We start from the raw sequence: 22,427 nt of genomic DNA on the forward strand, positions 1-22,427 counted from the left end.
TCATTTCTGACTTTCTGTCTCTATATATGTCTCTGTCTCTGTCTCTCTCCCCCACCCCCCCCGCCTCACTCCCCATCCCTCTCTCCCCCGCCTCTCTCCCCCGCCTCTCTCCCCCGCCTCTCTCCCCCGCCTCTCTCCCCGCCCCTCTCTGTCATATGGTTTCTCTGTCTCTCTCATTCTCTCTCTCTCTTTGTCTCTCTCACATGTTGTCTCTGTCTCGCGCTCTCTCTCTCTGTCCCTCTCATGTGGTTTCTCTCTGTGCCTCTCTTTCTCGTTGTCTCTATCTGTCTGTCTCCCCCTCTGGTTCTTTTTCTCCCTGTCTCTGTCTCCCCTCATCATTGTCTTCCCCATCTGTCTGTCTGTCTGTCTGGGTGTTCTAGAGGAAGACCCATCAGAGGACGATTCCATCAAGGATTCGCTGGGCACGGAGCAGTCCTACCCCTCCCCTCAGCAGCTCCCACCTCCACCAGGGCCTGAAGACCCCCTGTCTCCCAGCCCCGGGCAGCCCCTGCTTGGCCCCGGCTTGGGGCCTGATGGCCCTCGGACTTTCTCGCTGTCCCCCTTCCCCAGCCTGGCATCAGGGGAGAGATTGATGATGCCCCCGGCCGCCTTCAAGGGAGAGGCGGGCAGCCTGCTGGTGTTCCCCCCAGCCTTCTACGGCACCAAGCCCCCCACAGCCCCTGCCACCCCGGCCCCTGGCCCTGAGCCACCAGGTGGTCCTGAGCCTGCCGATGGTGGTGGGGGCGGAGCGGCGGGGCCTGGGGCAGAGGAGGAGCAGCTGGACACGGCAGAGATCGCCTTCCAGGTGAAGGAGCAGCTGCTAAAACACAACATCGGGCAGCGGGTGTTTGGGCATTACGTGCTGGGGCTATCGCAGGGCTCGGTCAGCGAGATCCTAGCCCGGCCCAAGCCCTGGCGCAAGCTCACGGTGAAGGGCAAGGAGCCCTTCATCAAGATGAAGCAGTTCCTATCGGATGAGCAGAACGTGCTGGCGCTCAGGACCATCCAAGTGCGGCAGCGAGGTGAGTGCCCAAGAGGGCCTGTCCCTGCTGGCCACCACGCCAGGTCCAGGGCATCAGGGCTGGGGGCTGAGGACATGAGCTCTGGGTTCAAAACCCAGCTCTGCCACCACCTGGCTGTGTGACCCAGGGCCAGTGACTTTGCCTCTCTGTGCCTCAGTTTCCCCTCTGTAAAAGCAGGAAATACATCCTCACCCTCTCCTTCCTGGCCCTAGCCAGAGACAGGCTGCCCTTCCTGGGGCACTCAGGATAAGGGTGGTGGGAAAAGTCTCCAGCTGCTGCCCTGGCAGGTACTCACCAAACACTTCCAAGCCTCAGTTTACACATTTGTAAGACTGCCAGCCTTACCAGACTTGATTTTTTGGGTAATCAGTGTGAAGGGTCCTAGCTGTGGCCTCACAGATGCCTGAGTTTGAGTCCCAGCTCTGCTGTTCACCCACTAGGTGACCTCAGACAACTCCTTTCATCTGTGCCCCGGTTTCTGCATCTGTCAGCCTCCAGGAGACACCATGAGGATTAAACGGGCATCAAACACTGACCACAGCACCTGGCACACAGTGCTGCTTGAGAACTGTTAGGGGCAGCAGTTGCCATAGTCATTGTCATCATCATTTCTTTTTTTTTTTTTTTTTTTTCCTTTGAGATGGAATCTCACTCTGTCGCCCCGGCTGGAGTGCAGTGGCACAATCTCAGCTCACTGTGACCTCTGCCTCCTGGGTTCAAGCAATTCTGCTGTCTCAGCCTTCTTAGTAACTGGGACTACAGTTGCACGCCACCATGTCCAGCTAATTTTTACATTTTTAGTAGAGACGGGGTTTCACCATATTGGTCAGGCTGGTCTCAAACTCCTGACCACAGGTGATCCACCTGCCTTGGCCTCCCAAAGTGCTGGGATTACAGGCGTGAGCCACCACACCCTATTTCTTTATTATTATTTTTTTTTTTTTTTTTTTGAGACAGTGTCTGGTTCTGTTACCCAGACTGGAGTGCAGTGGCACAATGTCGGCTCACTACAACCACTGCCTCCTGGGTTCAAGCGATTCTCCTGCCTCAGCCTCCTGAGTAGCTGGGATTACAGGTGCATGCCACCATGCTTGGCTAATTTTGTATTTTTAGTAGAGACGGGGTTTCACCATGTTGGCCAGGATAGCCTCAAACTCCTGACCTCAAGTGGTCCTCCCACCTCGGCCTCCCAAAGTGCTGGGATTATGGGCATGAGCCACCATGCCTGGCCTCATTATTATGATTCTTATTTCAAGCCAGAATCACTCATAGGCCCACAGTTTGTTAGGCAGACTAAGCGGTGGCTCTGCCATCTCACTGATGGTCTAACCCTCACTCTCCTGGGAGGAGGAGACAGCCCCCCACCCCACCAGGCTCCGGAGACTGAGCCCAACATGCAGATCCTGCCACAGATGCCTTCTTGCCTCCCCAGGCAGCATCACCCCAAGAATCCGCACACCCGAGACGGGCTCGGACGACGCCATCAAGAGCATTCTAGAGCAGGCCAAGAAGGAGATCGAGTCGCAGAAGGGCGGTGAGTGTGACCCCTGCAGGCAAGGCCTGAGGCCCCCGGGGCCAGCTGTGAACAGGAGGTGAGGCCTCGTCTGCCTTTGTCCACCCCAGAGGGAATCCAGGTGGATCAGAACCGCCAGAGCCAGAGGGACCCATCTTGAGTGCATGGGTGGTCGTGGCACCGCTCAGAACCCTGCCACGGCTCTCAACATAAATCTCAACCCTTGGCCAGGCACAGCAGCTCATGCCTGTAATCCCAGCACTTTGGGAGGCCAAGGTGGGCTGATAACCTGAGGTCAGGAGTTCGAGACCAGCCTGGCCAACATGGTACAACCCCATCTCTACTAAAAATACAAAATTACCTGGGCATGGTGATACATGCCTGTAATCCCAGCTATTCAGGAGTCTGAGGCAGGAGAATTGCTTGAACCTGGGAAACGGAGGTTGCAGTGAGCCAAGATCACACTACTGCACTCCAGCCTAGGTGACAAAGTAAGACTCCGTCAAAAAAAATAAAAGAAAAATATCCCAAGACTGGACAAGGCCTACAGGCCCTACAGTCTTCAGGCCCCTCCGTGCCTGTCACGTGAACTGTTCACAGTCCTGCCCAGCTGCCGTGCACCCCACCCTGCGCCTCTGATGCTGTCCTTACCCCGGATGCCTTTCACCTGGCCAACTCCTGCTCATACCTATGACCCAACTCAGAAGTCACCTCCTGCAAGAAGATGGATTGGACACTGCGCCCGCCTCCCTCCACCCCCACCACAATGACCTGCTTGCTTGCTGCAGTGGAGCTGGACTGGCCACTAATTCTGGCTCTGCTGTTTACTGACTGTGTGACCTTGGGCAAGTTACTTAGCCTCTTTGTGCCTTCATCCTCTTTTTTTTTTTTTTTTTTTTTTTTTTTTTTTTTTTTGAGACGGATTCTCACTCTGTCACCCAGGCTGGAGTGCAGTGGCACAGTCTCGGCTCACTGCAACCTCCGCCTTCTGGGTTCAAGCGATTCTCCTGCCTCAGCCTCCTGAGTAGTTGGGATCACAGGCACGCACCACCATGCCCGGCTAATTTTGTGTGTGTGTGTGTGTGTGTGTGTGTGTGTGTGTGTGTGTGTGTTCTTAGTAGAGACGGGGTTTCACCATGTTGGTCAGGCTGCTCTCGAACTCCTGACCTCGTGATCCACCTGCCTCAGCCTCCCAAAGTGTTGGGATTACAGGCGTGAGCCACCGTGCCCGGCCCATCTTCTCATCTTTAGAATGGGGACTGTGAGTGGCCGAGGTGGGCGGATCACCTGAGGTCAGGAGTTCAAGACAAGCCTGCCCAACGTGGCGAAACCCCGTCTCTACTAAACGTACAAAAAAATTAGCTGGGCATGGTGGTGCATGCCTGTAACCCCAGCTACTTGGGAGGCTGAGGCAAGAGAATCTCTTGAACCCGGGAGGCGGAGCTTACAGTGAGCTGAGATCACGCCACTGCACTCCAGCCTGGGCGACAAGAGCGAAACTCCATCTCAAAAAGAAAAAAAAGTGGGGGACTGTATTAGTTTTCCTTTCTCAGGGTTGTGTGAGGATCAAATGAGGTCAGTATAATCCTGAAAGATCAGCCATCATTACAGCAAATATTATCATTATTACCTCCTTGTTGCAGTTCCACGCTGTCACAAACGACTCTGCTGGTGTGGCTGTCCCTCCCTGTGCTGTGGGGGCTTCTTGCAGCCAGGGACCGAGTTCCATCCTCACACCCAGCACAGCGTAGACTGTGGCTGACTGAGACCCTGGACTCTGGCTTCAAAGCCCTCCTCCATTTTTGCAGTGTCTGCTGCCCCCTGGTGGCTGCTCCTAGCAGGTGTCCTGAATCCCTCCAGTTGTCGCCAGGAGCCGAGATGTTTCCCAATGAATGGCCCTCCCTCCTGCCTGGTCCCTGGGAGGGGTGAGGGGAGAAGGGACTTACCCAGCTACCCTGACCCACCTGTAAAATCCCCTGAGCCTAATTTCCTTCTTGGTCAGTTCCAGTAGCAAGAGAGATGCAAGACAGAGAAGGATGTAATCATGCAGTAAACATTTATTAAGCACCTACTGTGGACTAGACACGGGTTTCAGATATGGGTGAAACATGATATGGAGGTGAAGAGAACCATGAGAAATAACTAGCCAGAGCCGGGCACGGTGGCTCATGCCTGTAATCTCAGCACTCTGGGAGGCCGAGGCAAATGGATCACCTGAGGTCAGGAGTTTGAGACCAGCCCAGTCAACGTGGTGAAACCCTGTCTCTGCTAAAAATACAAAAATTGGCTGGGCATGGTGGTAGGTGCCTGTAATCCCAGCTATTTGGAGACTGAGGCAAGAGAATTGCTTGAACCTAGGAGGCAAAGGTTGCAGTAAGCCAAGATCATGCCACTACACTCCAGCCTGCGCAACAAGAGCAAAACTCAGTCTAAAAAAAAAAAAAAAAGAAACCCCATCTCCTCTAAAAATACAAAAATTAGCCAGGTGTGGTGGCACACACCTGTGGTCCCAGCTACTCAAGAGACTGAGGCAGGAGGGTCACCTGAGCCCAGGAGGCAGAAATTGTAGCGAGCCGAGATCTCATCGCTACACTCCAGCCTGGGTGACAGAGTGAGATTCTGTCTTTAAAAAAAAGAATAGAAAAAGAAATAACTAGCCAAAGTCTCCCACTAAACTGACAGGACAACTGAGGCCAGGGAGGAAAGACATGAGTTCAGTTACACAGAGACAGAGGGAAACCCCAGGGCTCCCACCTCTTTATACAGCACTTTCTCCTGGGGGTCAGAAGCAGGCACCAGGGCAATATCAAAGACAACATCGCAGCAGAGGAAAACGTTTGCTATCCATGGGCCAGCCAGTGGCCTTATATTCAGGGTCTAGGAGGTGTTCAGCAAGAGGAAAAATACAAAGGTTATTGCCCCATACCCCTGGCAAAAAAAAAAAAAAATGAATGCTAAGCAGTGGGCACACTAGCCACTGCCGGGGAGGAAATGAATGTGACTAACTGCTCAATCACGAGTTCTGCTTCTGGGATTCAAAGGAAATGTCCAGAATGGGGACAGGGGTTTATATGTAAGCCGTTCCCATCATTGTTCATAAGAGTGACAAACTGGAAACAAAACAACCTAAGTGTCCAGCAGTGGGGGATCTGGTAAGTAAAGCAGATAATATCCCTTCAGTGGCATGTGCAGCCCTTAAAGGTAGAACTTTTAATGATAAGAAAAAATGGGGCCAGGCACGGTGGCTCACGCCTGTAATCCCAACACTTTGGAAGGCCAAGACAGATGGATCATTTGAGGTCAGGAGTTGGAGACCAGCCTGGCCCACATGGTAAAACCCTGTCTCTACTAAAAATACAAAAATCAGCCGGGCATGGTGGTAGGAACCTGTAATCCCAGCTACTCAGGAGGCTGAGGCAGGAGAATCACTTGAACCTGGGAAGCAGAGGTTGCAGTGAGCCGAGATCGTGCCATTGCACTCCAGCCTGGGTGACAGAGCAAGACTAAGTCTCAGAAAAGAAAAAAAAAAAAAATTTTAGCCAGGCATAGTGGCACAGGCATGTAGTCTCAACCGCTTGAGAGGCTGAGGCAGGAAGATCACTTGAGCCCAGGAATTTGAGACCAGCCTGGACAACATACCAAGACCCTGTCTCCAAAAAAGAAAGAAAGAAAAAAAAACACTCATGTTGATACTAAATGGGGACAAGCCAGACTACACTTCCACATATCGAGTACGATCATGCGATGCATGTAGTCTAGAAAACAGACTGGGCCGGGCACGGTGGCTCACGCCTGTAATCCCAGCACTTTGGGAGGCCGAGGCAGGCGGATCACGAGGTCAGGAGATCGAGACCATCCTGGCTAACATGGTGAAACCCCGTCTCTACTAAAAATACAAAGAAATTAGCTGGGCATGGTGGCTTCTTGGGAGGCTGAGACAGGAGAATGGCGTGAACCCGGGAGGCGACGGAGCTTGCAGTGAGTGGAGATCGCATGACTGCACTCCAGCCTGGGAGACAGCAAGACTCCGTCTAAAAAAAAAAAAAAGAAAGAAAACAGACTGGAAGGGAATACTTGAAAATATTTCATGTGGTTGCCCCTAGGAGACAGTAAGGGGGACTTTCATTTTCATCTTGACTTTTTGTCCTTTTTTTTGCATGCTCTTCTGTGCTCCCGTAGTAGGCAAATATGAGGTTTTTTTAATCGAGGTAAAATTCTCGTAACATAAAATTAAGCCTTTTTTTTTTTTTTTTTTTTTTTTTTTTTTTGGAGACAGAGTCTCTTGCTCTGTCGCACAGGCTGGAGTGCAGTGGTGTGATCTTGGCTCACTGCAACCTCCACCCTCCACCTCCCAGGTTTAAGCAATTCTCCTGCCTCAGCCTCTCGAGTAGCTGGGATTACAGGTGCGTGCCACCATGCCCAGCTAATTGTTGTATTTTTAGTAGAGACAGGGTTTCACCACGTTAGCCAGACTGGTCGCAAATTCCTGACCTCAAGTGATCTGCCTGCCTCAGTCTCCCAATGTGCTGGAATTATAGACGTGAACCACCGTGCCCGGCCAAAATTAACCATTTTAAAGTGTACAGTTCAGTAGTATTTAGTACAGTGTTATGCAACCATCATCTCTCTCCAGTTCACACATGTTCATCACCCCAGAAGGAAACCCTATACCCATTAAGCAGTGCTTCTCCATTCCACTGTCCCCCCAGCCCCTGGCAACCACTGATCTGCATCCTGTTTCTGTGGATTGACCTATTCTGCACATTTTGTGTAAATGGAATCATATCATGTGTGCTACCTCGTGTCTGGCCTCTTCCACTCAGCCCCATGTTTGTAAGCCTCATTCCTGTTGTAGCCCCTGTCGGTGCTTCATTCCTTTTTATGACAAAATAATGTTCCATTGCTATATTACTGTTTAATTGGAAAAGCAATGAAAATTATTTTTAATGGGTCTAAGAGGACCCACTAGGATGAAAACTACACAAAGATAATGAAGAAGGGGTTACATTGATCTGGCTTTCTACAGAGCTGGAGAGACTCCAGTGTCGGGAACGCTACTCTGAAGGCAGAGGGAAGCACCTTTTCATTTACTGGTTAATTGTCATTCCTCAGGGCACAGATCCATCTATTATCCTTGGTTCATGGCACACTCATAGGGCTGCTGCCTGCATGGCCTTCTCCCGGGTGTGTGTGTGTGTGTATGTGTGTACACATGTGCATATATATGTATATATATGTGTGTGTATATTCATGCATTCATTCATTCATTCATGTAAATGACAGAATGAACCTCTGGGAACATATTGCCCAACCCAAGATTTAGAAAATTCCCAATAACTGACATCTGGCATTTTCCTCCCCCATCCCACCCCTGCCTTCCTTCGCCAGAGATGTCTTTCATCCTAAATTTTTGTCCTGTTGTTCCTTTGTGTTTGCCATTTGTAGAAAATATTTTTCACTAAATCATATATTGTTTATGTTGTTTGTTATGGAACTTGATAGAAAACACATGATGCCGGGCAGGCGTGGTGGCTCACACCTATAATCCTAGCACTTTAGGAGGCCAAGGCGGGCAGATCATTTGAGCTCAAGAGTTTGAGACCAGCCTGGCTAACACAGTGAAACCCCGTCTCTACTAAAAATCAAAAAAAAAAAAATTAGCCGGCCCTGGTGTTGAGTGCCTGTAATCCTAGCTACTCGGGAGGCTGAGGCAAGAGAACTGCTTGAACCCAGGAGGCAGAAGTTGAGGTGAGCCGAGATCACGCCACTGCACTCCAGCCTGGGCGACAGAACAAGACTCAGTCAAAAAAAAAAGAAAAATTGTGATACTAAATGCCATCTTATTGGATTTGTTTTTGTTGTTGCTGTTTGAGACAGGCTCTCCCTCTGTTGCCCAGGCTGGAGTGCAGTGGTGCAAACATGGCTCACTGCCGCCTCGACCTCCCAGGATCAAGTGATCCTCCTGCCTCAGCTGGCACCGCAGGCGTACAACACCATGCCTGGCTATTTTTTTTTTTTTTTTTTTTTTTACTTTTTTTGTAGAGTCAGGGTCTCATTTTGTTGCCTAGGCTGGTCTTGAGCTCCTGGGCTCCAGTAATCCTCCTGCCTCCACCTCCGAAAGTGCTGGGATTATAAGCATAAGCCACTGCTCCCAGCCTGGACCTGCTTTTTTCACTCAATATTATGTTACTAGGTCTTACACAAAGGGCACAGTAGCTCACACCTGTAGTCCTAGCTCCTCGGGAGGCTGAGGGAGGAGAACCACTTAAACCCAAGAGTTTGAGACCACAGAGAGCTATGATCGCACCTGAGATTGAGCCACTGCACTCCAGCCTGGGCAACACAGCAAGACCGCATCTTTTTTTTTTTTTTTTTTTTTCTCTTTTTTTGAGACGGAGTCTCGCTGTCTCCCAGGCTGGAGTGCAGTGGCGCGATGTCCACTCACTGCAAGCTCCATCGCCTCCCGGGTTCATGCCATTTTCCTGCCTCAGCCTCCCGAGAAGCTGGGACTAGAGGCGCCCGCCACCACGCCCGGCTAATTTTTTTGTATTTTTAGTAGAGATGGGGTTTCACCGTGTTCGCCAGGATCTCCTGACCTCGTTATCTGCCTGCCTCGGCCTCCCAAAGTGCTGGGATTACAGGCATGAGCCACCGCGCCCGACGACTGCATCTCTTTAAAAAAAAAAAAAAGATTCATGTGTGATTTTGCATGAGGACTTTTTCACTGCTGTACAGTGTTCCATTGTGTGATCATCCCACTATTTTTTTTTTTCTAGAGATGGATGTCTCACTCTATCACCTGGGTCAGAGTGCAGTGATGCAATCTTGGTTCACTGCAGCCTCAACTTCCCAGGCTCAAGCAATCCTCCCATCTCAGACCCTGAGGTACAGGTGTGAGCCACCACGCCCAGCTAATTTTTGTATTTTTTGCAGAGACTGCGTTTTGCCATGTTGCCCAGGCTGGTCTCGAACTCCTAAACTCGGACAATTTGACTGCCTCAGCCTCCCAAAGTGCTGGGATTACCAGTGTGAGCCACTGTGCCTGGCCCATCCTACTATTTTTGATCCATTCTCTGCATGGGCATTTGGATTCGTTGCTATTGGAACAAGTGAAGGGCCGGGCACAGTGGCTCACGCCTGTAATCCCTGCACTTTGGGAGGCTGAGGAGGGCAGATCGCTTGAGTCCAGGAGTTTGAGACCAGCCTGGGCAATATAGCAAACCCCCGTCTCTACAAAAAATACAAAAATTAGCTGAGCATGGTGGCACATGTCTGCAGTCCCAGCACTTTGGGAGGCCCAGGCAGGAGAATCACTTGAAGCTAGGAGTTTGAAACCAGCCTGGGCAACATGGCAAGACCCCATCTCTATGAAAGGAAGGAAGGAAGGGAAGGGAAACGGGGAAGGAAGGAAATATTTTTAAAGAATTTTTTAAAAAACAGAACAAGTGAACAAGCCCCTTTTCTGTGCCTTCGTGTTTTCTTTGTCTTTAAACATTTGCATGGTTGGATCGTGGCCTATGTAAAAGTCAGGTCAGGCTGGGCACGGTAGCTCATGCCTGTAATCCCAGCACTTTGGGAGGCTGAGGGGTAGATCACTTGAGCTCAGGAGTTCGAGACCAGCCTGACCAACATGGCAAAACCTCGTCCCTACTAAAGCTAAATGGCTGGGCGTGGTGGTGCGCGCCTGTAATCCCAGCTACTGGGGAGGCTGAGGTAGGAGAATTGCTGGAACCAGGGAGGCAGAGGTTGCAGTGAGCTGAGATCGTGCCATTGCACTCCATCCTCATCCTGGGTGACAGAGTGAGACTTCATCTCAAAACAAAACAGAAGTCAGGTGTGTTCTTACATTGCATTATCCCCATGAGTATGTTCTCTGCATATGCCAAAACCTCACTGCCAACCGAATTTTTGGTGGCTGCCTAATATTCTGCCACAGGGAGGGATCATGATTTACTTAGCCAATCCCCAGTTGCTGGACACAGAGGTTGCCTGGACACCCTGCTGGCATCAACAGGGATGCTATGAACATCCCCTGCACGCCGTGCCCTGACCCTGGGCCTCGGGCCGTCCTGTCCCCTCCCTGCAGGCGAGCCCAAGACCTCGGCGGCCCCACTGAGCATTGCCAATGGCGCGGGCCCTGCCAGCACCTCGGAGGACGCCATCAAGAGCATCCTGGAGCAGGCACGCCGTGAGATGCAGGCGCAGCAACAGGCCTTGCTGGAAATGGAGGCGGCACCCAGGGGCCGCTCGGTGCCCCCCTCGCCTCCGGAGCGGCCGTCATTGGCCACCGCGAGCCAGAACGGGGCTCCGGCCTTGGTGAAGCAGGAGGAAGGCGGTGGGGGCCCCGTGCAGGCGCCACTCCCGGTCCTGTCCCCCGCCGCCTTCGTGCAGAGCATCATCCGCAAGGTCAAGTCCGAGATTGGCGACGCCGGCTACTTCGACCACCACTGGGCCTCCGACCGCGGCCTGCTCAGCCGCCCCTACGCCTCCGTGTCGCCCTCACTGTCCTCCTCCTCCTCCTCCGGCTATTCTGGCCAGCCCAATGGCCGCGCCTGGCCCCGCGGGGATGAGGCCCCGGTACCCCCCGAGGACGAGGCTGTGGCAGGGGCGGAGGACGAGCCCCCCAGGGCGGGCGAGCTCAAGGCTGAGGGTGCGACAGCCGAGGCGGGCGCGCGGCTGCCCTACTACCCGGCCTACGTGCCGCGCACCCTGAAGCCCACCGTGCCGCCGCTGACTCCCGAGCAGTACGAGCTGTACATGTACCGTGAGGTGGACACGCTGGAGCTCACCCGCCAGGTCAAGGAGAAGCTGGCCAAGAACGGCATCTGCCAGAGGATCTTCGGGGAGAAGGTGAGTGCAGGGCGGGCGCACAGCGTCTGGGCTCTGGGAGATGTCTGAGAAGCAGGATGCCCACCCAAGCAGGCCGACGGGACCCCAGGGCCCCAGGCCCTCCATTTCTGAGTCCTGTCCCTGGGCCCCGCAGGAAGGAGGGTCACCGTTCTGCTCCATGGTTGTTAAAACCGGGTAATGCTTCCATCCTGGCTAGTAAACAGCCACTTAACTCCCTTCCTCCAGGCCCCTCCAGATCGCCTGAGGTCCAGCCACTAAAGGGTTATGTGGCAGGATTTGGTGGCTCACCAAGTCGCACTCTGAGAGTCGCACTTTGGGAGATGGAGGTGGGAAGATCTCTTGAGCCCAGAAGTTTGAGACCAGCCTGGCCAACGTGGTGAAACCCCGTCTCTACTAAAAAATGCAAAAATTAAGCCGGGGGCGGTGGCTCACACCTGTAATCCCAGCACTTTGGGAGGCTGAGGTGGGCAGATCAAGAGATCAAGACCATCCTGGCCAACATGGAGAAACCCCGTCGCTACTAAAAATACAAACATTAGCTGGGCGTGGTGGCTTGCGCCTGTATAGTCCTGGCTACTTGGGAGGCTGAGGCAGGAGCATCACTTGAATCCAGGAGGCAGGGGTTGCAGCGAGCCAAGATCTCGCTACTGCACTCCAGCCTGGGTGACAGAATGATGCTCCATCTCAAAAAAAAAAAAAAAAGGGGGGGGGGCGTTCGGGACCAGCCTGAGCAATGTAGCAAGACCCCCATCTCTACAAAATAAATTTTAAAAAAAATTAGCCGAGTGTGGTGGTGCACAGCTGTTCAGGAGGCTGAAGTGGGAGAATTGCTTGAACCCAGGTGGTCGAGCCTACAGTGAGCCATGATCACACCAGTGCACTCCAGCCTGGGCAACAGAGCAAGACCTCATCCCCCCCGCAAAAATAAATAAAATTTTAAAAATAAAGGGTTAAGTAAGGCTCACCCCAGCCAGGGGACCTCAGTGCGTCCTGATTGGTTGGTGCCCCTGCAATGCCAGTTTTAAGTGTCACCTCTTAAATAGGGAATAGGCAAAGGGCCAGGCAAGCTCGGAGGAGGGAGAAATGACTTAAGTGGGAGGTCAGGGAAGGCTTCCTGGAGGAGGGGGTACTGAAGGATTTTTACATATAGGGACATCAGGGAGGGTACCGGAGGGGAAGGGCACAGCAGAGGCACATGGCAGGCACCTATGAGGAACAAATGAAGGCTGCCTGGACTCTGACAGAGGGGAAGGGAGGGGAGGCTGGGCGTGGTGGCTCACGCCTATAATCCCAACACTGTGGGAGGTGGAGTTGGGTGGGTCCCTTGAGGTCAGCAGTTCGAAACCAGCCTGGCCAACATGGCAAAACCCCATCTCTACTAAAAATACAAAAATTGGCCAGGCATGCACCAGCCTGGTATAAGTCCCAGCTACTTAGGAGGCGGAGGCAGGAGAATCACTTGAACCTGGGAGGCGAAGTTTGCAGTGAGCTGAGATCTTGCGAGACTCTGTTTCAAAAAAAAAAAAAAAAAGTGGGGGAGGGAAGGGAGGGCCAGGCCCATGTCCCAGGGGCCTGCTGACCTACCCCCCTGCCCCACCCCTCGCAGGTGCTGGGCCTGTCACAGGGCAGTGTGAGCGACATGCTGTCCCGGCCGAAGCCATGGAGCAAGCTGACGCAGAAGGGGCGGGAGCCCTTCATCCGCATGCAGCTGTGGCTCTCCGACCAGCTCGGCCAGGCGGTGGGCCAGCAGCCTGGTGCCTCCCAGGGTGAGTGTGGGCAGGAGCATCTCAGGGGGTGCTGGTGAAACCCCGTCTCTACTAAAAATACCATAAATTAGCTGGGGATGGTGGCGCGTGCCTGAAATCCCAGCTGCTTAGGAGACTGAAGCAGGAGAATCTCATGACCCTGGAGGTGGAGGTTGTAATGAGCCGAGATCCTTGCCATTGCACTCCAGCCCAGGCAACAGTGTGAGACTCCGTCTCAAAAAAAAAAAAAAATGAAATGTATAACGAGGCAGCCCCCCAGCTGGGGAGGGAGGTTGCACTGGGCAGGGAGGAGGCCAGGAAGAGGCAGGAGTGGTGACTTTGTCTGCTCTGCTCCTTTCCTATTCTTTTTTTGTTTTTTGAAACAGAGTCTTGCTTTGTTGCCCAGGATGGAGTGCAATGACATGATCTCAGCTCACTGCAACCTCTGCCTCCTGGGTTCAAGTGATTCTCCTGCCTCAGCCTCCTGAGTAGCTGGGATTACAGGCATGCGCCACCATGCCCCGCTAATTTTGTATTGTTAGTAGAAACGGGGTTTCTCCATGTTGGTCAGGCTGGTCTCGAACTCCTGACCTCACGTGATCCGCCTGCCTCAGCCTCCCAAAGTGCTGGGATTACAGGCGTGAGCCACCGCACCTGGCCCTTTCCTATTTCTTTAAAACAAGAAAAGAGATCGGAAGTGACGGGAGTGAAGTGTCAGTATCGATTACAGTGATGGGTGGAAGGGAGGAGAGGACTTATGTATTGTTTTCTGTATATTTCTATATGTTTTTAATAGTTTATAAATACAATGTTTGATTTTAAAACTCCTCTCCATAAGGCTGTAACAAGGATTAAAAGCAGCCATGCTGGCCAGGTGCGGTGCCTCATGCCTGTAATCCCAGCACTTTGGGAGGCTGAGGCAGGCGGATCACAAGGTCAGGAGATTGAGACCATCCTGGCTAACTCGGTGAAACCCCGTCTCTACTAAAAATACAAAAACTAAAAATAAAAAAATTATCCGGGCTTGGTGGTGGGGCCTGTAGTCCCAGCTACTGGGGAAGCTGAGGCAGGAGAATGGTGTGAATCCAGGAGGCGGAGCTTGCAGTGAGCTGAGATTGCACCACCGCACTCCAGCCTGGGCAACAGAGGGAGACTCCATCTCAAAAAAAAAAAGCAGTCATGCTAATAACCAGTGGTCAAAGAGCTTTGTCCTGTAATCTTCATGTCAGTCTCCCCCAAAGGGACTGTTTATCATTCCCATTTCACAGATAAGGAAATCCAGAGGCACGGTGGTGCAGTGACTTGCCCAAGGCCACCATCCAGTGAGTGACAGAGCTAGGATGAGCACCGCGGGCTGTGGGCCATCAGGCTCCCTGCCCCCTAGGGTCCCCAAATGCGCCTACCAAGAGCCTACCTCACAAAAGACTTCCATCCTTTTTTTGTTTTATAGTGTCGTTGTGGGGGAGGGGTTGGTCTTTGTTTATAATGTGCTGGCAGGGGAGGGGTTGGTTTTGTTTTATAGTGTTATAGAGGGGGAGGGGTTGGTTTTGTTTTATAGTGTTATAGAGGGGAGGGGTTGGTTTTGTTTTATAGTGTTATAGAGGGGGAGGGGTTGGTTTTGTTTTATAGTGTTATAGAGGGGGAGGGGTTGGTTTTGTTTTATAGTGTTATAGAGGGGGGGGGGTTGGTTTTGTTTTATAGTGTTATAGAGGGGAGGGGTTGGTTTTGTTTTATAGTGTTATAGAGGGGGAGGGGTTGGTTTTGTTTTATAGTGTTATAGAGGGGGAGGGGTTGGTTTTGTTTTATAGTGTTATAGAGGGGAGGGGTTGGTTTTGTTTTATAGTGTTATAGAGGGGGAGGGGTTGGTTTTGTTTTATAGTGTTATAGAGGGGGAGGGGTTGGTTTTGTTTTATAGTGTTATAGAGGGGGAGGGGTTGGTTTTGTTTTATAGTGTTATAGAGGGGGAGGGGTTGGTTTTGTTTTATAGTGTTATAGAGGGGAGGGGTTGGTTTTGTTTTATAGTGTTATAGAGGGGGAGGGGTTGGTTTTGTTTTATAGTGTTATAGAGGGGGAGGGGTTGGTTTTGTTTTATAGTGTTATAGAGGGGGAGGGGTTGGTTTTGTTTTATAGTGTTATAGAGGGGGAGGGGTTGGTTTTGTTTTATAGTGTTATAGAGGGGGAGGGGTTGGTTTTGTTTTATAGTGTTATAGAGGGGGAGGGGTTGGTTTTGTTTTATAGTGTTATAGAGGGGGAGGGGTTGGTTTTGGTTTTACAGTGTTGTGGTGGGGGAGGGGTTGGTTTTTATTTTATAGTGTCGTGGGGGGTTGGTTTTGTTGTATAGTGTTGTGGTGGGAGGGGTTGGTTTTGTTTTATAGTGTGGTAGGGGAGGGGTTGGTTTTTGTTGTATAGTGTTGTGGTGGGGGAGGGGGTTGGTTTTTTGTTTTATAGTGTGGTGGGGGAGGGGTTGGTTTTGTTGTATAGTGTTGTGGTGGGGGAGGGGTTGGTTTTTGTTTTCTAGTGTTGTGGTGGGGGAGGGGTTTGTTTTGTTTTGTAATGTGGTGGGGGAGGGGTTTGTTTTGTTTTGTAATGTTGTGGTAGGGGAGGGGTTTGGTTTTTTGTTGTATAATGTTGTGGTGGGGGAGGGGTTGGTTTTGTTTTATAATGTGGTGGGGGAGGGGTTGGTTTTGTTTTATAATGTTGTGGTGGGGGAGGGGTTGGTTTTGTTTTATAATGTGGTGGTGGGGAGGGGGTTGGTTTTTTGTTGCATAGTGTTGTGGTGGGGGAGGGGTTGGTTTTGTTGTATCGTGTTGTGGTGGGGGAGGGGTTTTGTTTTATAATGTGGTAGGGTAGGGGTTGGTTTTTGTTTTCTAGTGTGGTGGGGGAGGGGTTTGGTTTTGTAATGTGGTGGTGGAGGTGTTGGTTTTTTGTTGTATAGTGTTGTGGTGGGGGAGGGGTTGGTTTTGTTTTATAATGTGGTGGGGGAGGGGTTTTGTTTTGTAATGTGGTGGGAGAGGGGTTGGTTTTGTTGTATAGTGTTGTGGTGGGGGAGGGGTTGGTTTTGTTTTATTTATTTTATTTTATTTTTATTTTTTTTGAGAAGGAGTCTCGCTCTGCCGCCCAGGCTGGAGTGCAGTGGCCGGATCTCAGCTCACTGCAAGCTCCGCCTCCCGGGTTCACGCCATTCTCCTGCCTCAGCCTCCCGAGTAGTTGGGACTACAGGCGCCCGCCACCTCGCCCGGCTAGTTTTTTGTATTTTTTAGTAGAGACGGGGTTTCACCGTGTTAGCCAGGATGGTCTCGATCTCCTGACCTTGTGATCCGCCCGTCTCGGCCTCCCAAAGTGCTGGGATTACAGGCTTGAGCCACCGCGCCCGGCCGGTTTTGTTTTATAATGTTGTGGTGGGAGGGGTTGGTTTTGTTTTATAGTGTGGTAGGGGAGGGGTTGGTTTTTGTTTTATAGTGTTGTGGTTGGGGGAAGGGTGTTTTTTGTTTTATAGTGTTATGGGGGAGGGGTTGGTTTGGTTTTGCTGTGTTGTAGTGGGGGAGGGGTTGGTTTTGTTGTATAGTGTTGTGGTGGGGGAGGGGTTTGTTTTAAAGTGTGGTAGGGGAGGGGTTGGTTTTTGTTTTCTAGTGTTGTGGTAGGGGAGGGGTTGGTTTTGTTTTGTAATGTTGTGGTGGGGGAGGGGGTTGGTTTTTTGTTGTGTAGTATTGTGGTGGGGGGTGTTTTTTGTTTTACAGTGTTGTGGTGGGGGAGGGGTTGATTTTTTGTTTTATAGTGTTGTGTTGGGGGAGGGGTTGATTTTTTGTTTTATTGTGTTGTGGTGGGGGAGGGGTTGGTTTTTGGTTTTTTTGAGAAAGAGTCTAACTCTGTCACCCAAGCTGGAGTGGTGAGCCACTGTGCCTGGTCTGTGGTGTTATGTTTTAACTAACTTTTTTTATTGTGGTAAAATTCACGTAACAGATGGGCACCGTGGCTCACACCTGTATTCCCAGCACTTTGGGAGGCCGAGGCGGGCGGATCATTTGAGCCCAGGAATTTGAGACCAGCCTGGCCAACATGGAGAAACCCCGTCTCTACTAAAAATACAAAAATTAGCCGGGCGTGGTGGCAGGCACCTGTAATCCCAGCTATTTGGGAGGCTAAGGCGAGAGGATCACTTGAACCCAGGAAGTGGAGGTTACAGTGAGCCGGGATGGCACCACTGCACTCCAGCCTGGGTGACAGAGTGAGACTCTGTCTCAAACAAACAAACAAACAAACAAATCACATAACATAAAATGTACCTTTTAAACCATTTTTGAAGTGTACAAGGTGTGTGACCATCACCTGTATCTAATTCCAGAATATTCCCACCACCCCAAAAAGGAACCCCATACCCATCCAGCAGTCATTGCCCATCCTCCTTCCCCCCAGCTCCTGGAACTCCACTTTCTTTCTGTCTGGATTTGCCTCGTCTGAATGTTTCATGTAGATGGAATCCTGTACTACTTGACCTTCTGTAGCTGGCTTCTTTCAGTTAACATGTTTTCAAGCTCATACAAGCTGTAGCATGCAACAGAATTTCTTTCCTTTTTTGTGGCTAAATGATATTCCATTGTATGGCTAGACCCCATTTTGGCATTTTAAATAATGCTGCTAGGAAAATTTGTGTACATATTTGTGTATGAACCTCCATTTTCAGTTCTTTGGTCATATATCTAGTACAGTTGGCTAGATCATATGGTAACTCTGTGTTTAACTTACTGAGGAAGTTCAAAGAGTTTCTATTTCTCCAGGTCCTTACCAACATGGGTTATGTCCCATTTGTTGGCACTAGCCATCCTGGTGGGTGTGTAAGTGGTATCTCACTGTAGTTTTTATTTGCATTTCCCCAGTGTCTGATTGTTTTGGTTTTGAATTTTATTGTCATGGAAGGATTTGACTACAGGTAGGATAGAGGTAAACAGAGAAGATGGAGAATGGTGTTCCTTGTGGAAGGAACAGCACGGGCAGCGGCTAGGAGGTGGGACCATGCACAGCCTGGGAAGGGATGTGAGTAGAGGTGGCGGTGGGGGGGTCCCCTGCTCTCCCAGAATAGGAAGCCAAGGCTAGGCGCAGTGCCTCGCGCCTGTGTTCCCAGGACTTTGGGAGGCTAAGGCAGGCAGATCATTTGAGGTCAGTTCAAGACCAGCCTGACCAACATGGCAAAACCTCTTCTCTACAAAATACAAAATTACAAAAATACAAAAATTAGCCGGGCGTGGTGGCGGGTACCTGTAGTCCCAGCTACTCAGGAGGCTGAGGTATGAGGATTGCTTGAGCCTAGGAGGTCAAGGCTGCAGTGAACTGGAGTGAGTGCATTCCAGTCTGGACAACAGAGCGAGACCCTGTCTCAAAAGCAATAATAATAATAATCAGGGAGTCAGGCCTAGAAGTGGCTACTGTAACTGCTGGCCCTAGGGAGAGGGTGGTGATGGCAGATCCACCCTCACAGCCTCTGCTTGTTCATAACCCACTGGGCCTGGAAGCAAAAGGGTGTATCCATTGCCCACAAAGTCCCACAGAGTCTGGCTGTGGGGCTGGGTGTCAGGACCTGTCCCAGCCCCTCATGTGTACGCCCTGGCTGCTGAGGCGGGCAGGGACCAGCGCTGGAGCCCTGACCATACCCGTTACTGAGGTTGAGCCAGATGCCATGGGAGGGTTATAAAGCATGCCCTTATCCCCATGCCCACTGCCAGGCGCAGTCCCAGGTGTAATCAGCACTACCCACCGTGGCAGCATCAGTATTCCAGACCCTTCCATCTGAGGCTTCTCAGAACTCTCAAACAGTCAAGGAAGCCCTGTCCTGTCCCCATACACAGTCCCTCTCTTCCCTCTGTCTCTCTGCTGGTCTCTGTCTCTCTCCTCCAATTTATTTATTTATTTATTTATTTATTTATTTATTTATTTATTTATTTTTGAGACAGAGTCTCACTCTGTCGCCCAGGCTGGAGTGCAATGGTGTGATCACTGTAACCTCCGGCTCCCGGGTTCAAGCAATTCTCCTGCCTCAGTCTCCCAAGTAGCTGGGATTACAGGCACCCAACTAATTTTTTTGCATTTTTAGAAGAGGCAGGTTTTGCCACGTTGGCCAGGCTGGTCTTGGACTCCTGACTGCAGGAGATCCACCCACCTTGGCCTCCCAGGGTGCTGGGATTACAGGCCTGAGCCACCGCGCCCGTTCACCTCCAATGTCTTCTTTCTGTTTTTCTCACTCTGCATTTTTTTTATTCACCTCTCTCTCTCTCTCTCTCTCTCTCTCTCTCTCTGTCTCCCCTCCCCCCGCCCACCTCTCTCTCTCTCTCTCTCTCCCCCTCTGTTTGCTCTGTCTCTCACTCCCTGACCCTCCTTGTCCCTCCAGGGCTCTCTTTCCATCTCTCTTGCACCGTCTCTATCTCTCCAGGAGAGATAGATTTCCCAGGATCTGGAACTTTCTGTAGTAAAATAAGGAAAGTCCCAGGCAGAGTGGGACGGGTTGATCACTCTGCTCTCTCCTCTGTCCCCAGCTGCCCACAGCCAGGTCTAGCGCCCCACCCTCAAGCCCACCAAGGCAGGAAGACCCCCTCTCCCTGTCATCACCTCCCTCTCCAGACAACCCAGTTGTTCACATGTGACCCCGCAGCCCTGTACTTAGCACACTCCTCCTGATAGAGATAATTTCTGAACCTTTCCATCGCTTTCTCAAAGTGCGAGGAGTCAGAAAGGTGGGTTTCTGCCTGGGGGAGTGGGATTCGGGGGTGGCTGTGTTCTTTCCTGCCAGTCATCTGAGTTTATCTCCATGTCATCCTGTTCGCTTCACTTCTTGACCCTCTAGGTTGGGACATGGGTGCAGACAGTTTTCCAAGAGGCAGACGCCTTCAAAGACCCTCAGTTTTTTGTGGTTTTTTTGTTTGTTTGTTTTTGAGGTGGAGTCTCGCTCTTTCACCTAGGCTGGAGTGCAGTGGCGCAATCTCAGCTCACTGCAACCTCTGCCTCACAGGTTCAACCAATTCTCCTGCCTCAGCCTCCAGAGTAGCTGGGGCTACAGGTGTGTGCCAACACACCCGGCTAATTTTTTGTATTTTTATTAGAGATGGGGTTTCACCATGTTGGCCAGGCTGGTCTCAAACTCCTGACCTCAGGTGATCCACCCGCATTGGCCTCCCAAAGGGCAGGGATTACAGGCGTGAGCCACTGTGCCCGGCCCAAAGACCGTCAGTTTTCCAGCTGGCCCCGGCCCCTCTCCTGCTGCCAACAGTGGGCAGATACCTGGGACAGACTCTCACTTTCCCAGGCTGGCCCTCCCACACCAGCATGGCATCAGTGCTGGCAACAGTGAGCCTGGGACATGCCCACATCAGCCTCAGCATCACACGGATGTCACCTGGATGGCCAGGATCAGCTCACTTGGGGCAGGGGGCACAGTAGACTTCTTGAGAGCCCACGGTCACAAAGGGCTGTGATGCTGCTACTTGGAACTCTGGAGCTTCACCTTGCCCTTTTCAGGAGTACTCAGGGATCCTGGCTGAAAATACTCCATAGGCATCTGCTCAGAGCCCCTGCCCTACCCCCAGGCTCTGGGGACTCATCTGTGACTAACTTGTAGTCCTTGCCTTCAAGGGGCTCACAGTTGGTAGATGAGAGGACAGTGTGGGGCATAACCCAACCCCAGCTCAAGTCCTGGCTTTGCCATTTATTGCTGTGTGATCTTGGACACGTTGCCTAACATCTCTGAACCTCAGTTTCCTCATCCATAAAATGGGATGACATCGTACTTACCTTTTAGAGGTGTCACGAGGGTCACTTGAGATCATGAGCATTGGCCAGCCGCAGTGACCCACACCTGTAATCCCAACACTTTGGGATGCCGAGGCAGGAGGATCACTTGAGTCCAGGAGTTTGAGACCAGCCTGGGCCACATAGTGAAACCCTGTCTCTATTTAAAAAAAAAAAAATTAAAAAGAGATCATAGGCATAAAGCACATGATACTACACTGGGCATGTAGTAAGTGCTCAATAAAGGGAATTTATTAGCGTCATCATCATTGTCATCAGTAAGGAAGAGATCTGGCCCAAGCAAGAAATTATAGCAAACTGTGACAATATATACTCAAGGTGCTATTAGACCCCAAAGGTCTAATAGACCTCAGGGAAGGGACATTTAGGACTGAGTCTTGAGGAATGCTTAGGCATTCAGGATTAGAAGAAAAGTCCTCAGGATGGCAAGACCAGCCTGAGCAAAGACATAGGGGCTTAGAGAGGAGCCTAGATGTTTGTGAAGGGGAGTGAGGGGGATGCTGTAGCTCCAGTTGGCGGGGTAGGCAGCGACAAGGGAGTTCAGAGCCTTAATCAGCAAGACAAGGTGATAGACATTTCTTGTGCAAGGGGCAATGGGGAGCCATTGATGATTCTGGAGCATAGGAGTGGTCTGATCCATGTGACCGACTCACCCATGACAGAGAAGGAAGGAACCCTTCCTGGGCTCCGGATGTCTTTTCTGAAAGTAAAGCTATTGCTCCCTTTTCTTTTAGCTGTCATACATTGTAATGGTTATTTTAACAACTTTCCAGCAGGGGGCAGTCGAATGCCTCAAGGAAGAGGCATCTTTTTCTATTGGGATTAGGTGTGGCCAGCGCTGGGATTCCTAGACCACACACCATGCTTGCCAACCCGTTAGGGCTGCCTCCCTGGGGACGCCCCCACGTGTCCTGGTTTCTCAGGAGGCTCAGCCCACACTGGGACTCCCATGGGTGCCTCTAATGCTCCAGGAGGTAGAGGTGGTGGAGGAGGTGGAGGTGGGCCCTTGCCTCATGTGATCTCATGGAGGCCCTCGATGGCCCCAAGTAGGGTCAGTGTGTGTGTAATGCTACGTGTCTTATGGCCCCATTTAACAGATGCAAGGACGGAGGCTTGGCAAATTCATCCACCCAAGATCACAAGCCCCAGATATCTTTCACATCGTTTTTCCAATATATATTCACACAAAATGTCTTTTGAAAAATGAAAAATGGGCCAGGCATGGTAGTTCAAGCCTGTAATCCCAGTACTTTGGGGGGCTGAGGTGGGTGGATCACTTGAGGTCAGGAATTCAAGACCAGCCTGGCCAATATGGCAAAACCCCATCTCTACTAAAAATACGAAAGTTAGCCAGGCGTGGTGGCACACGCTTATAATCCCAGCTATGGGGGAGTCTGAGGCAGGAGAATCACTTGAACTCAGGAGGCTAGGTTGCAGTGAGCCAAGATCATGCCACTACACTCCAGCCTGGGTTGACAGAGTGAGTGAGACTCCATCTCAAAA

General features: G+C 51.3%; 1 protein-coding gene across 13 annotated transcripts in view; it reads left to right on the forward strand.

The window, feature by feature from the left end:
- CUX2 (cut like homeobox 2) overlaps nucleotides 1-22,427 on the forward strand; it is a 322,157-nt gene that overhangs the window by 280,279 nt on the left and 19,451 nt on the right. For 12 of the 13 annotated variants that reach the window (XM_028829880.2, XM_077955002.1, XM_077954995.1 and 9 more), the window contains exons 15-18: nucleotides 381-1,022; nucleotides 2,455-2,556; nucleotides 10,622-11,385; nucleotides 12,992-13,151. In XM_028829880.2, coding sequence (XP_028685713.2) covers nucleotides 381-1,022; nucleotides 2,455-2,556; nucleotides 10,622-11,385; nucleotides 12,992-13,151 — 1,668 coding nt within the window. Of the gene's footprint in view, nucleotides 1-380; nucleotides 1,023-2,454; nucleotides 2,557-10,621; nucleotides 11,386-12,991; nucleotides 13,158-22,427 lie in introns of all 13 variants that reach the window. The other variant, XM_077954996.1, reaches the window with a different exon arrangement.

This window comes from Macaca mulatta, chromosome 11 (genome assembly GCF_049350105.2).
Source record: "Macaca mulatta isolate MMU2019108-1 chromosome 11, T2T-MMU8v2.0, whole genome shotgun sequence".
Lineage (NCBI taxonomy): Eukaryota > Metazoa > Chordata > Mammalia > Primates > Cercopithecidae > Macaca > Macaca mulatta.